Source organism: Cuculus canorus, chromosome 1 (assembly GCF_017976375.1).
Source record: "Cuculus canorus isolate bCucCan1 chromosome 1, bCucCan1.pri, whole genome shotgun sequence".
Taxonomy (NCBI): domain Eukaryota; kingdom Metazoa; phylum Chordata; class Aves; order Cuculiformes; family Cuculidae; genus Cuculus; species Cuculus canorus.
Window position 1 is genome coordinate 52458784 of NC_071401.1, and position 13339 is coordinate 52472122.

Sequence of the window (13339 nt, forward strand, 5' to 3'; positions counted from 1 at the left end):
AGTCATATTACGTGGGAATAGCTGAATAGCTTAAAAACAAAAAAAGGCAGGGGATAAGAAGAAGAGAGAACCAAAAATTGACACTAATTGTTTGGGATTTATTGGTTAGCAGTGAAATCTTTGTACATTAGCCACTATCAGCAATCATGCTAAAATAAAAATATCTCGAAATACAGGCTGTGATTTTTAGCTTGTGGAGGAGATTTCTCAGCCCTGTCTTTACAGAACAGAAATGGACTTGCATTTTCTGCAGTATGACTGCATTTGATAGACTACATCTCGCGAAGGTTATAAGGTCTTAATCTTCTAATATTTTTCCATTACTTTTTTCACATGTTCCCAATTTTGAATGGGCTTAATTAGAAACACAACTCAATGGCAGCTGTTGAGTTATTTTAATCAAAGGGATGTGAGTTTAAGTTGAAGTGCAATCAAAGCATTCTGGTTGAGTATAATTGTTGTAATATTAGATTGCAGCTGATGAACCTCCACCAGAAGGCTGCAGTGCATTTGTGGTTATCCATGAGAAGCACACCTGTAAGACTAATGAAATAAAGAAGCTGCTGAAGAAGGCTACTAAGAGGTAAATGTAATAATCTGTTTTAAGAGGAATAATAGATTATTAAAGAGGAAAATGTACTATTGTGTATAAGAAGCATTGATGGGAGTCGTGTTTTTCTCAAAACAGTCTGTGCCTTAGAAGGTTTGTCAGTAAGCATGTCTGTTTTCTGTTCACCACATTCCTTCTGTATACCATCTTGGCAATTATCTAGGCAAGCATAAAGCTGCCTGTACTACCCTGGTAACTGGTTAATGAGTGCTGAACTCCACATCCATGGTTTTCTTTTATCTTTTTTATTTGCCCAACTGCTGTTCCTTCCCTTTCAGGTAGCCTTCTTATGAGAATCTCTTGTGGCAGGAAGTAAATTAGCTTTCAGCTTTAAAAGCAATAGAATTAATTACTTCTCACTATTATTCAGTGTCGAAGAGAAACAGAATGGAGGCTTATCTTGGATTTACAAAGGCTGAACGTTTAAATTTTCCAGTCCAAGGTCATTATGGTAGCCCTATGCAGTGTTATTTCACTGCAGCACCTATTTTTTTGTGAAGTTTGGTCATTATTGTATAAAATGCTACCTTTGAGATTATCATTGTTCAAGAAAGTCTTGACAGCACTTGGTAGCCAGCTTTTGAGAACAAGAGTCATTGTGCTATACCTAGGTGACCAGTTAAGAAAAGAGAAGCTCTCTTCATTTAGGTTTTCAACTCTCTCTAAATGACTGTGGCAGCTCTTGTTTGTCTGGTTACAAGAAGGAAGCTGCACGCGTTGCATTCCATATGCATGCTTTCATTGGGGCAAATCTGGATATGTTCTTGGACAGAGCTCACTCATCCAAGAGCTGTTTCAGACTCCCTAATGGCACCTGCTTTGTCTGCCTCATCCTGTGTTGACAGCAGAAAAGCTTGCCTAATATTTGTGATACATGGCTGCATGCACCCAAATCAGTTCTCAAACCAGGCCATTCCTTTTGTCTCCGCCTTACAAATATGGTCTTTGTGTACCTACCAAGCTTACACAGGATGTTGATGTTAAGGCCTTGGGTACTCTGATACAAATTGGACCTGCTTTGAGGGAGGAATTGCAGCAAATGACAAGGTCCTTTGCAAGATGAATTTTGTGATTTTAACATTGAAGATATTCCTAAGCTTTGCACCACAAACTGTGGCATGTGGAGTCTTTCCAGTATGACTTTTCATTGACCGTGTGGTGCATACTTTTCTGCAGTATTCATTTAAGGATTAGAGTTTCTCAGCTTGCTTTGGAGAGCTTTGGAGGGAGTTTACAGGTCTTTCAAGTATGACTATGCAAAGGCAACACTGAAAAAGAAGCGTATTCATCAATAATTAGTACATTGAGTATATTATTCAACCATATATCCTGTTACTTTTCCATCTTTCCTGGTATGTATTTGAAAGATGTTTATAGTCATCTAAAGAAATCGTTGCAGGTATAGAAAGCCTAACTTTTCTATGGTCATGGCCATTAATGAGGCAGGTAGGTAGACAGGCAATCAAAATTTGCAAAATTAGCTAAATTAACAGAGCTTGATGGTGTAAGATACTCCAGTTAGTTTCCATACTTGTCAGTAGCTTTCTCAAACTTCACTGAATATCCTTCTGCTATTTTGTCGCTCACCGTTCTGTACATCTCTAGTAAATGTAATGCTCCTTTAAGCTAAAATGTTTGAGCTGTAACTGAGTACTCAAAAAGAGCTTTTCATTTGCTCTTTGTATTGTCAATTGGTAATATATATTAAAATTATAGTTGATGCTGATTTTTCAGTTTCTGATACTTTAATTGGAAAATCTGTGTTCTAAGTTCATGAACAATCATGATTATTTTGTGACCATTTTGACATGGTTTTTATGCTTTTAAAGCAGATATATAAGCCCTTAGTAGTATTTCAATTATGAAGCTGCCACCATTTTTACTTGTTTTCTGAATATGTAATGTTAAAATTACTTGTTTTTAAAACCAGACCCAGGCCATATCTTTTTAAGGGAGATCATAAATTCCCAACTCTCAAAGAGGACGGCCCAGTGGTTATTCTTTATGCAGAAATGGGTACAAAAGACTTTGCTAAATTCCACAAGATTTTATCTGAGAAGGCACAAAAGGAGGAAATAGTTTATATTCTCCGGCATTATGTTCAGGTATGCAATTTGAATTAACATTGATTCAGTAAACTGTTGTTAGTATTCTGTCCTTGTTTTTCTTGCGTTTTGACAAAACACGTTTTATACATTTATTTTTGCATTTGCCTAAATCATGTGCAGTATATATTATAATTTCAAAACTTTTTAGATTAAATGACTCACCTAATGAAAGCATTGAAGCTGGGAAAACATGATGATAATATTGTCTAATCCTGCATGCAAGCACCGTATGTGTCACTGATTGATCTCAAAATACCTTTTTTTTTTTTTATATGTCTGTATTTTATGTGTTGTACAAAGATCTTGGGTGAATCTTGGTGCAGCAGAGTTAGCATATTAGTAATAAGAATTAGCAAAACGGGAGCTACAATTGAAAACCAAGCTGAAAAATCGTTACAGTTATCATTATATATATTCTAAGTATAATCTCATATATTCCTTGCAGTACAGCAGTATGGGCTATCACAGTCAACAGCATTTTAAACATAATGTTTCTGAATGCTTTTCTTAACTCACTCCTCTCCCTGAAGAAACAGCTCGAGATAAATACCATTACATGGAGCTATATTGTCCCCATTTTTGGTTATTGGAAGCTTTTTGTAATTTATATTCAAAGTACAACTCTTAAACAGTGCAGCTAATACAAGAATTATCTGGTGGAGTGAGAGATTGCTGTGATTTATGGAGACCAGGAATTTCAGGACAATGAGATTTGTAGTTTGCAGATGACTTTGAGTTGTTTGCTCACAGTAATGAAATAGCGGATTTGAAAAAAAAACGGTCTTAAATTCTAAGTTGTGTAGGGGCGTAGGCTTTACTGAACTTTCTTTTGTTCTTTTATGCACTTTTTTTTTCCCAATTAAATACCTACAGTCTCCTTGATCTGACATGCTCAGTGGTACCCTAGAATGGATATTGTGTTCCTTCCTCTTTTTTCAGACTCTTTATTTTCCTCTTTCCTCACAACATCCATTTTTATGTTTTGGTTCCCACTGAATTAGATTCTCTGTCCCTCTTTGTGTTAAATGCCAGAAGAGGGAGCATTAAGAGCAGGGGAAGTACAGTCTTTCTGCTGTCTCTTTTTTTTTTTTGCCACTATCACTGAGACTGCTTCAGGAGTGTAGTGCTCTCTCTGCATTGAGATTTGCCTCAAGGATGAAGAGAACACCCCTACCCTTGCTGAGTTTTCTGTTTTGAGCTGGAGGATTCTCAGTACAGAATAATTCTTAGAAATTGTAAGCTAAAGCTGAAAAGGCTGTCAGGAAATTGCTGCTGTCTGTGTGCAAATTCTATTTTGGAAAGGGATTTTTCATACATTTTGGGCAAATTAGAGCACATTTTCAGAAATAAGTACGCTGGGTAATTACACTATCGAATGTCAAAGTTCCAGTCCAAAATTGGAAATATTTGTTGTTCTTAATAAATGACAATCTGTTTTTAGCAATGATACCTTAATATATTTTCTTAATCACTAACTGCAAAGAGGATCAACTCTTTCATCAAAACTCTTTGAAAGAATCAGCTTGATGCAGAGATTGTTAATTTCTTCGTAGTTTTGCCAGGCTTCAGCATGTTAGGAAGAAATTCTCTATTTAAAATGTGAATTCTAAGGCATCAATAATTTTATAGGGTGCTATTGACTCTGCCTGTTCTAGTCCTTGTTCTAATGTTGTGTGAAGGGACTACAATTTTGACATGGACATTCTGTGGTCTGTAGGAGACAAAGGAAGTTCTTGCTTTGTCACACACCTTCTCAATGGACTGTCAATATGTCTTGCATGATTCTTATGATTTTTGGTGTAGTATTTTGTACTTTGAATCATAAATTGAAAAATGGATTTATATTAGGACTACTAAAACATTTTAAAGTATTAGATATTGTAAATCTCCTATAAGTACAGTTTTTAAAGTTTGGGTGTTTTTGTTTTTGTTTTAAATAATACTGTGAAACAGAAACCAAGTTCCAGAAAAATGTATTTATCTGGATATGGTGTAGAGCTTGCAATAAAGAGCACAGAATATAAGGCAGTAGATGATACACAGGTTAAAGGTATGTTGTTTGTTTTTTTTAATTTATATTTTATTTGAGATGTTATTGAAATGTTATCATCGGCAGTTATAAAGTCATTAATATTTTGAAAGTTATACATAATTTTTTTTTACAGAAGAAAGTCCCAGGCATTCCAAACTGAGATATCAAAATATATGCAAGCATTTGTAAACAGCTGTGCTCATTATCTAACCTGTAACTGTTGTTTTCTGTAGCTCTTCAAAATATAACCCATTCTTCCTTGTGATCAGTATAAGATGTTTTTAATCTTTGTTCTTCAATTACTTTGTTTGTTGGCATCTCTCTAATATGCTAATTACTGTAATATCTACCTGTTAGTATTTCAGGATGGGGGGGGTGGGAAATGTGCGTTTGTGTGGAAATGCTTTCACAGCCTTCTGTAGGAAAAATGTGCTCCATCATAGAATTTCTTACTGGTGTATGTTACTATGTGTTGAAATGAAACATTTACCATAGAAGACATTAGCTACAGCATTCTGACACAGAGAAATAACTTTGTGTGGAGTTTGTGTGAAGTATGTATGACAAGATATAAAGAAAGTTAGTGAACTCTCTTTTGGTAAGACTAAGGTTTAATAGACTAAGCAACTTCAAAAATAATTGAGTTTTTTTAAGTGAAAGAAGCTGACCTCTGACTTAGATCAAATGCTAGCTGGAGATTCAAACACTTTAAAGTCATCATGGCTTTCAAGCATAAATTTGGAAGTAGGTGGCTGATAAGTTTTATGCTTTGCCACTTAATCAATCTGAGAAATGGCTATTTTCGGAAGTGAGCTATTTAACCATATTAATTTCAGTTATATAAAAATGCAGCCATATGATGAATTATATTTTAAAAATAGTTTGAATGTTGCTAAGTTCTGTGAAGTGATTTATTCTGATGCCAAAATAAGAATGCATAAATGTAATTTTAATTGAAATTACGCCTGGGAACAGCAACTTTCCGATGGTATGTGTCTGTTAAAAGTTTTTAAATTCCTAAGGACATAATACATCAATAACTTTCTTGTTCATATTGTCTACATCTGCTATGTACTTAGGAGCAAATGATACAAAAGAAGAGGAGGATGGGGAGGAGGAAAGTGACGTCCAAGGATTTCTCTTTGGCAAATTAAAGTGAGTTGATATAAATTACAATTAAAGTTCTGTATTTGTTTCTGGAACCTGAACAAAATATATTTATTTATTTATTTATTTATTTTACAGAAAAAGTGAGATTTATGTTGGAAAGTATTTGTTACTGGTGAAAATTTTGATTAATTTTTCAGTGGATTTCTTATGAATGTAAAGATGCAACAGCTGCTTATTCTGTTAATTTCGATTTATTGCTTTGAGTTTTCTAATTCTCTTAGAAAATGCACGGTAAACTGTTTTTAAAGTTAAAAAATCCTCCTTCTAGGCAGTAGTCACAAAACCTTAGATAAAATCATGAGAACATGATGTTCTACAGTACATTGTTGCTGCTACTTGTGTTTTCAGATACTTAGAGTCAGGATGTTGATTTTCAAAATGCAGTAGCGCAACAAACCCAAACCGATGTGTTGTAGCTACATAAGCTATGGTTTTTAAGATCGATAGTCATCAATTTCTTGGAGCTAAGGAGTGATATTTCTTAAAAGATCTGCTTTTTATAGATGTCTTCTTACTTTCCAATTCAGGAATTTGTGTTCTCATCTGGCAGGAGCATTTTTACGTACAAGCTCAAATCTGTTAGTCCAAGTGACTGATGAAACTGGATGCTACTCTGTTGAGGGCTATGGGCTGCTTCTGATCTTCTCTTGATGGTTTCATTTTGTGATTGCAGTCATCAAAGTTCATCCCTTTTGCTTTAAGTAATCCATGCAGTGAATCATTAATCTTGGCTTCTTCAGAAACTCGAGAGTGTAGGTCTCCAATGTCATTGTCTCTTATTTTTAAAGCAAAAAGTAAACATTTTTGTAAATGTTCTTGCCAAGCTATAAGTCTTCTCAGAGTTCAGAGCTGCTGATGCTGTCTAAATTCTACAAAGCCCATCCTCTTTCTGCCTATAAGTAAGCACATTGAGAGAGACGTGCACCTAGATCTGCCGGATTCCTTATTGTTTCACCTGTCTGTAGAGACCTTCCACAGAAGGTAGTATTAAATGCTTATGTCATGTCTTTATCTGAGCTCTTTCCTTCTTGGATCGTGCGAGGTTTAGCTATGCTTAGGTTCTGGGTGTTGCATTGTGGCTGACTTGCAAAGCTGTCAGACAATTACTCGGACCTTTTGACAATGTTTCCAAACTCGTATTTTTTTCTTCCCTTTTTCATACTCGAGATGAAAGTGGTGTTTCAGTAATTTATATATTATCCCTTGGTTATAGCCATGTCAGAGGTTATACTTTTCTCAGCTGTGAAATAATTATGGATATAAGCAGAAGACATAAAATCTTAGAAATATAACTTCCTGGTTATGTAAATCATATTTCAATCTCTCATCATGATACGTATCCAGAGAAGGGTAGATTTTTCTTTTTTTTCCAGTCGGGTTTGTGTGTTTGATTTTGTGGCCACATTGACCATGGTGTAAGTGAACAAGAGAAATAAAGGACCAAGCATCAATACCAGATCTTGACTGCAGCTTGTGGCAAGGTTGTCATCACTTTGCAAAAGCATTGAAGGTATATTTGCAAAGAAGGCACTGAAAACAGTAATTAGACCTTAAAACTAGTTAAGAGATTGCCAGTTCTTAGACAGATTTCTAAGTACTGTTTTTCCAACAGCTAAAACACAAGGAAGAAAGGATTTCTTGTGAAACTTCCTAATATCCAAAATAAAATATGACATATAGCAGAACATGAGGTCTTAAAGCTGTAGATGCCTGAGTTTTAGCTACTTTTTGCTTCTTGTTTAGTTCAAAAGAATCTTTAGAAATGTAATGGAGATGGTTTGATGTTCAGAGGTGTCAAAACTTCTTTGCCCAATTATGTTTTTAAAAAAAAAAAAAAAAAGAAATAGGCAAGCTTTTGTGCATCATGCTCTTCAGATCTAACCAGGGATTTGTGTGCTAGGTAGCTTGGTTTTGTCAGTGATGTTAATTTATGAAAAAATGTTCCCAGCATTGGCTTGCCTGTATCTTTTGTAGGTAATACAACAAACTCTGTACAGTTACAGTTAAACTACAGTACAGGTAGTGTACAGTTACACATGATGATATGGAAAACTGTGTCGTGTGTTAATACTATTTAATCTTTGAGTTAATTTAATCCATCAAAACTTGTATGACAGTGCTTGAGACAGATCACTACATAATGATAGAATTCCTTGTAATTAAAAGGGTTTTAGTCCTCAGAAATCAATTCTTCTTGTCCCAAACTGTCATTTTGGTTTTAAAAATGAATTAAAATTTTAATTCTTGCTTGTTACCCTAGCAATACAATATTAGCTGTCAGTGATACTGTGGATAAAAGCAGGCATTGATGGAAGTAAATGATTTTTGCCTATTTAAAAATAAATAAAATGTTTTATTGTAGACAGTTGCATCCTGATCTGAAAAATAATCTGAAAGAGTTTAAAAAACATCTAATTGAAACTACCAACAACATGGAACCTTTGAAGGTTTGGGAGCTACAAGGTATGTATTGCGTTTTTCTGCCTTAACACAGTACTCTGTTTAATTTGCTTTTGCTGCGTTGGTGTATCAACATTGTGATAAAAGCTTCTTTAAAACAGGCATATGGTTTCATAAAAAGGTAGTGTTATATCAAGTATTTTAAAAGAATATATTGGTATCTTGTCCTAGTATTGCATGCCAGAAATAAAGGAGCATTGAAGTAATTTCGTAGGATGAAGAATCATAACTGGCTTTCCTGATTTTAAAGATGGAAGTTTCCCAATTTTCTGCCTGATATATTATCTATTATATATAATATAATGTATATATAATGTCAATGTATTATATTACATATATCTATTATAATATATAGTAATGTATATAACCTGTATCTATGTATCATAGATATATCTGTGTAATATCAATGTAGTATATATAACTATATAATATATAATAGGTTAATTATATTTAGTTTCAGATACTTTTTGAGGGGCTGGACAGAAAATATAATTTTGACATGACTACTGAATTGGGATGAAATGGAGGTTGAAACAATTTTTTTTCTTTAATTCATAAATTCTAACTTTTATCAGTGTACTGGAGTTCACATGGATGCTTTTTTTTTTTGATATAGCATCAAGTGGGAGAACACACTTTTAAAAGCTTTCCTATGGAAAAGGAGAACAAGTGTAGAAGTTGATTCCTGAACAGCTTCTGATAACTTGCACAGCATTCTGTGGCTTGACTGGAATTATATATCGCCCTAAAATAGGTCCCTAAAATGTCATTACACTATGATTTAGGCACCTAGATTTCACCTCTTAAAATTCCTTAGTTTTAGAGGACAACTGGATCAGAACTGATTTGGCTCTATACTAGTGCAGTGAAGGAGACTGGGCGATTATCTGAACATCACTTGCTTTTCAGGACCCTGATTGTTCCAGAGCTTGCTAGCAGTGTCTGGTCTGAAACCAGCTATCTGAGATAGTTGTAGTTCCCTTGCAGACTCCTATCAATGCGGGATTTATCTTGGTCCAAAAATTTAAAATGAAAATCCATTGTGTTTCAGTTCTCGCAAGACATCTACCATGCAAATTAAAAGAAAATTTCCTTTGTCTGGTTAATTTTTATTTTTTCCTTGATTGATACCTTCTTATTGATGTTCAAGCAGAGGCAGCTCTGAAGCTTTGATCCCTTTGGTGTCTACCTTAAAAAGCCAGTATAAGGTTTCTATTTAGTGGTGGGTTTTTTTCTGCAGTGTCATAGCTATACAGATAAAAAGGAAGTTTGTGCAGCTCCCCAAGCAGCCAGTTCATACAATGTTTGTTCAATGCCGGAAGGACCAGTACTGGCTTGTGATGAGGACACTTGGGGCCTTTTCAAACAGGAGGTCTTCAACCTTCTCTTTGCGTGTTGCATTTGTTTCAGTGCTCTTATCCTGACATGACTGTTTTCTATTTCATTTTTAATGACTAATTATAGTGTCTGAGTTACAGGCTCAGCTACTCTCTGATTTCCTTTTATTAGCTTCCAAGTAAAAATTTAACTGAATTTAACCGTGACTCCTTCAGCTATAGTGCATGCTTCTATTTATAAATGACCGTAAACACCATTCAAGAGTTGTTTTTCAAGAGCCTTTGTTTAAAGCGAGTAATTAGGTTTACTATTTATAATGAAAAATGATGCACAGAGTACCAATGCAATGTTGCTTTTAATAACTCATTCTTTTATCTGTGTGAACAGCCTCTTAGTCTGTAGTGCTACATTAGCTTTCAAAGCACATTTTTGAGATCTGCTTTCAGTTTAGGATCTTCTTTTCCCCACGGTGCCCTACACTACACTCTCATCTGTGTTAGCGTACCACAAGGGGAAGGTTTGTAAGTGACAGTCCCTGGCCAGAGGTAACTGAGAAGGCAGAGATGTGTCAGTTTGCCTCACTGGGATTTGAATATTCGTAGTCTTACTGTTCAGTGTAAAATGGAAATAATTAACAATTCATGAAGGATTTAAGTATGTGTCCTAAGCGCACAGCAGGTAAGGTGTCACCGTTTGTAGTAATGGCAGCAATTGAGTATTTCTTCACTTAATTGCAGCTTTTATGCTGTTGAAAGGGATCTGAAATGTCCTTTTTGAAAACTGATCTCCTTATACTTATTTGTTAGAAGTATTAAGAAATATCAAGTTAACAAGCTGCTCCTCAGACTGGCCATTTTTTCCAGCCAAGGCGTACCTTATTGGGCTACACTAGGAACATGTGCTCTTTGCTTTTCAGCCTTTTATTTTTTTTCCTTCCAAATTGCTTCAAAAAGGTGGTGCAAAGTTCTGCTAGGCAGCATCCTCTGTGGCTTTCTGCCCAGTGCTTTTTACTGCATGCAGCATCCACTTGCCTCAAGCTGAATTACCCAAGTCCTTCAGTTTCTGCTCAACTGTCTTAACTAGTAGATTATGAGGACAAGGCAAGTAGCTAGGCAGACTGTATCCAAAGTATAGGAAAGCACCTGATATATTATTGCCTTACCCTACTGCTACCAAAATTAGGTTTTTCCCCAGTCTCTTGAGCCAAGCTGTGTTGCAGCCAAGGTAGGCACCTAGCGAGGGCAAATTGATTTCCATCTTTGTTTTTCCAGTGGATAGGCAAATAAATTATCAACTGTCCTGATATACACAAATGTATTTTTCATTCTGAGAGAAAACATAAAGGGAAAATTGAGATCCCTTTAAAAATTGGACTAGCCACTTAGAAGAACTGAAATTTAATGGTAGATTAGCCTTTCTTTCATGAGTCTCTGTTTTATTTTCCTGTGAAATTGCTGCCAACTCTGGAAGATTGTACACATTTCATGTTCAATACAGCCTTCCACATTAAACATACCTGTTCTCTGAAAATCTTGTCAAGTCTTAGAGCTGAAAAGATGTTTTTACTTCCTGTGGCTTTGGATGTCTGTGAGTTGGTGTGTATATGAATTTGAGCATGATACCCTTGTCATACTGGCATGATGCCACATGATGAATTGTCTGAGTTTTTTCAGTGTGTTTTTGTAAACGTAGAAATTACCTTTACAATGTGTGCTCAAGATGGCTGGCTAGAGTTCTGTAGGAAAGCCTGAATTTGGTATTTCCAACCTTTAAGTGCCTTTTTTGACCTTAATAATGTTACTTCATAATCTTCTATAATGTATAATCGAAACATAAAAAATGTTAATAGTGAGAGCATGTGTATTGAATAAGTTCCTGACTGTAGGCAATATTGATTGAAAGTGATATTTTCACTGTTGTTTTTCCCCCTAGATCTTAGTTTTCAAGCAGCTGCTCAAATTATGGCTGCCCCTGTTTACGATGCCTTAAAAGTAATGAAAGACATAGCTCAGAACTTCCCGATAAAAGCCAGGTATGATACTAAGCTTGTTTTTCAAATACTGTTTTTTATGTTTGAGTTTGAATATAATGACAGTTAATATAGATTTATGTCCAAATCCTGCAGTTGAGTATTCATGTTTTATAACTTACTAGATTGAACACAGCTAATTTCATTGAGTAGAAAATAACTCCTGGGAGAGCACATGGTCGGTCCCTTAAGTGTTTCCTGTCTGATGCAGGAGATGCCATGAAGGTATCCTACTCCTGCAGGCACACATGCCTGATCCCTCCAGGCTTCTGCTGGAATATTTCTTTCCCAGGTGCAAAATTCTATTGAATGAATATCGAATCTACTTGCAGTAGGAAGAGGCACTATTTTATTGATTTTGCAGGGGATCCACACAGATAACTTCTAAGCACTACTTCATTGATAAGATAAGGCCCTGGCCACTGTATGTTAGTGTTCTTACTGGGGAAGATCTGTCTCCCACAACAGATTATGTAACAAAAGATCAAGATAAATATTAAATAAATGAGCAACATTTTCCTCTGTACTAGTATTAAAAATGGCTCTTCCTGTAAGCTAATTGTAATGTAATTGAGAAGTGCTTTTCTTTATATTTAATAAGCTTGTCGTGTAATCCTATCAGCAGTATTTGCTTGAATTACTGAATTAAATATGATGCTAAATAGGGTTATTAACTCCGTGTGGTTCTGCATTTTACAGCTCTTGTTTAATTACCACATAATGTTTCATTGTCACCTCTGGTATTCTGTTAAAGAAAATCTACACTAAAATCTTGTTTCAAGGAAGAAAAAATAACTTTCAAAATGTCTGCAACATAATTATTATGGAATTGTAAGGTAAAGGTTTACACTTCAGATTAGCAGTCAGAAAATGCAGCTATTCATTAGAAGGTGATGGAAATGTACTTAATGTTGAACTGCAAGACCAGTTCTGTTCTTTAAAGGACAGGAAAAAGGTCAGTTTGAAGTAGTCAAGGTGATATTTAAACCATTGATTTTAAAAAGTCATTAAGTTCCCACTGCACCTCTTGCCATGTATTTGTGGCATTAGAACACAATTTACCTACTCTTCAAGCATCTTATTTTTGTGAGTAGAAGTATAAGAAGACTTTGGAATTATTAAAAGTGGAACTGCAGTTCTTATACTGTGTAATTTATTCCAACATGCTGATCTAGCATATTATTTTTAACATCAGAGATTACAAATGTTTAAATTATTTAAAGTTAGTAGATCTGCATTGACAAAAAACTTAAATCAAAGGGGCATTATGTAAAAAATACTGCACAAAATTGATTTCCTTAATAATCTAATTGCAACCTGCTGAGTCAAAAATACTAGTTTGGAACAAAAAGCAACTCTAGAATAAACAGGACATGAAATGAAATTGCTTGATCACTTTAGGTAGATAAATAATCATAACCGTAGTGTTTTAAAATTGTTTAGATATGAAAACCATTTTTAGTTATGCAAATTTGGCGTTGAAAAGGCTGTATAAAATTTTTAGAACTATAGTTATGAAAATAAAAAAATACCATATGTTCCTTAAAAATGGAATGGGTTCTTAAACCATAAAAAATTAATATACCATTCCT

General features: G+C 34.9%; 1 protein-coding gene across 3 annotated transcripts in view; it reads left to right on the plus strand.

Annotated features, from left to right (window-relative positions):
• The window catches only part of UGGT2 (UDP-glucose glycoprotein glucosyltransferase 2), a 98760-nt gene that overhangs the window by 12626 nt on the left and 72795 nt on the right, over positions 1–13339 (plus strand). For all 3 annotated transcript variants that reach the window (XR_008448243.1, XM_054056684.1, XM_054056694.1), the window contains exons 4-9: positions 471–583; positions 2541–2715; positions 4672–4768; positions 5830–5905; positions 8283–8383; positions 11651–11750. Coding sequence is in view for 2 of the 3 variants with exons in the window: in XM_054056684.1 (XP_053912659.1) it covers positions 471–583; positions 2541–2715; positions 4672–4768; positions 5830–5905; positions 8283–8383; positions 11651–11750 (662 nt within the window). In the remaining variant the exon portion in view is untranslated. The remainder of the gene's footprint in view (positions 1–470; positions 584–2540; positions 2716–4671; positions 4769–5829; positions 5906–8282; positions 8384–11650; positions 11751–13339) is intronic.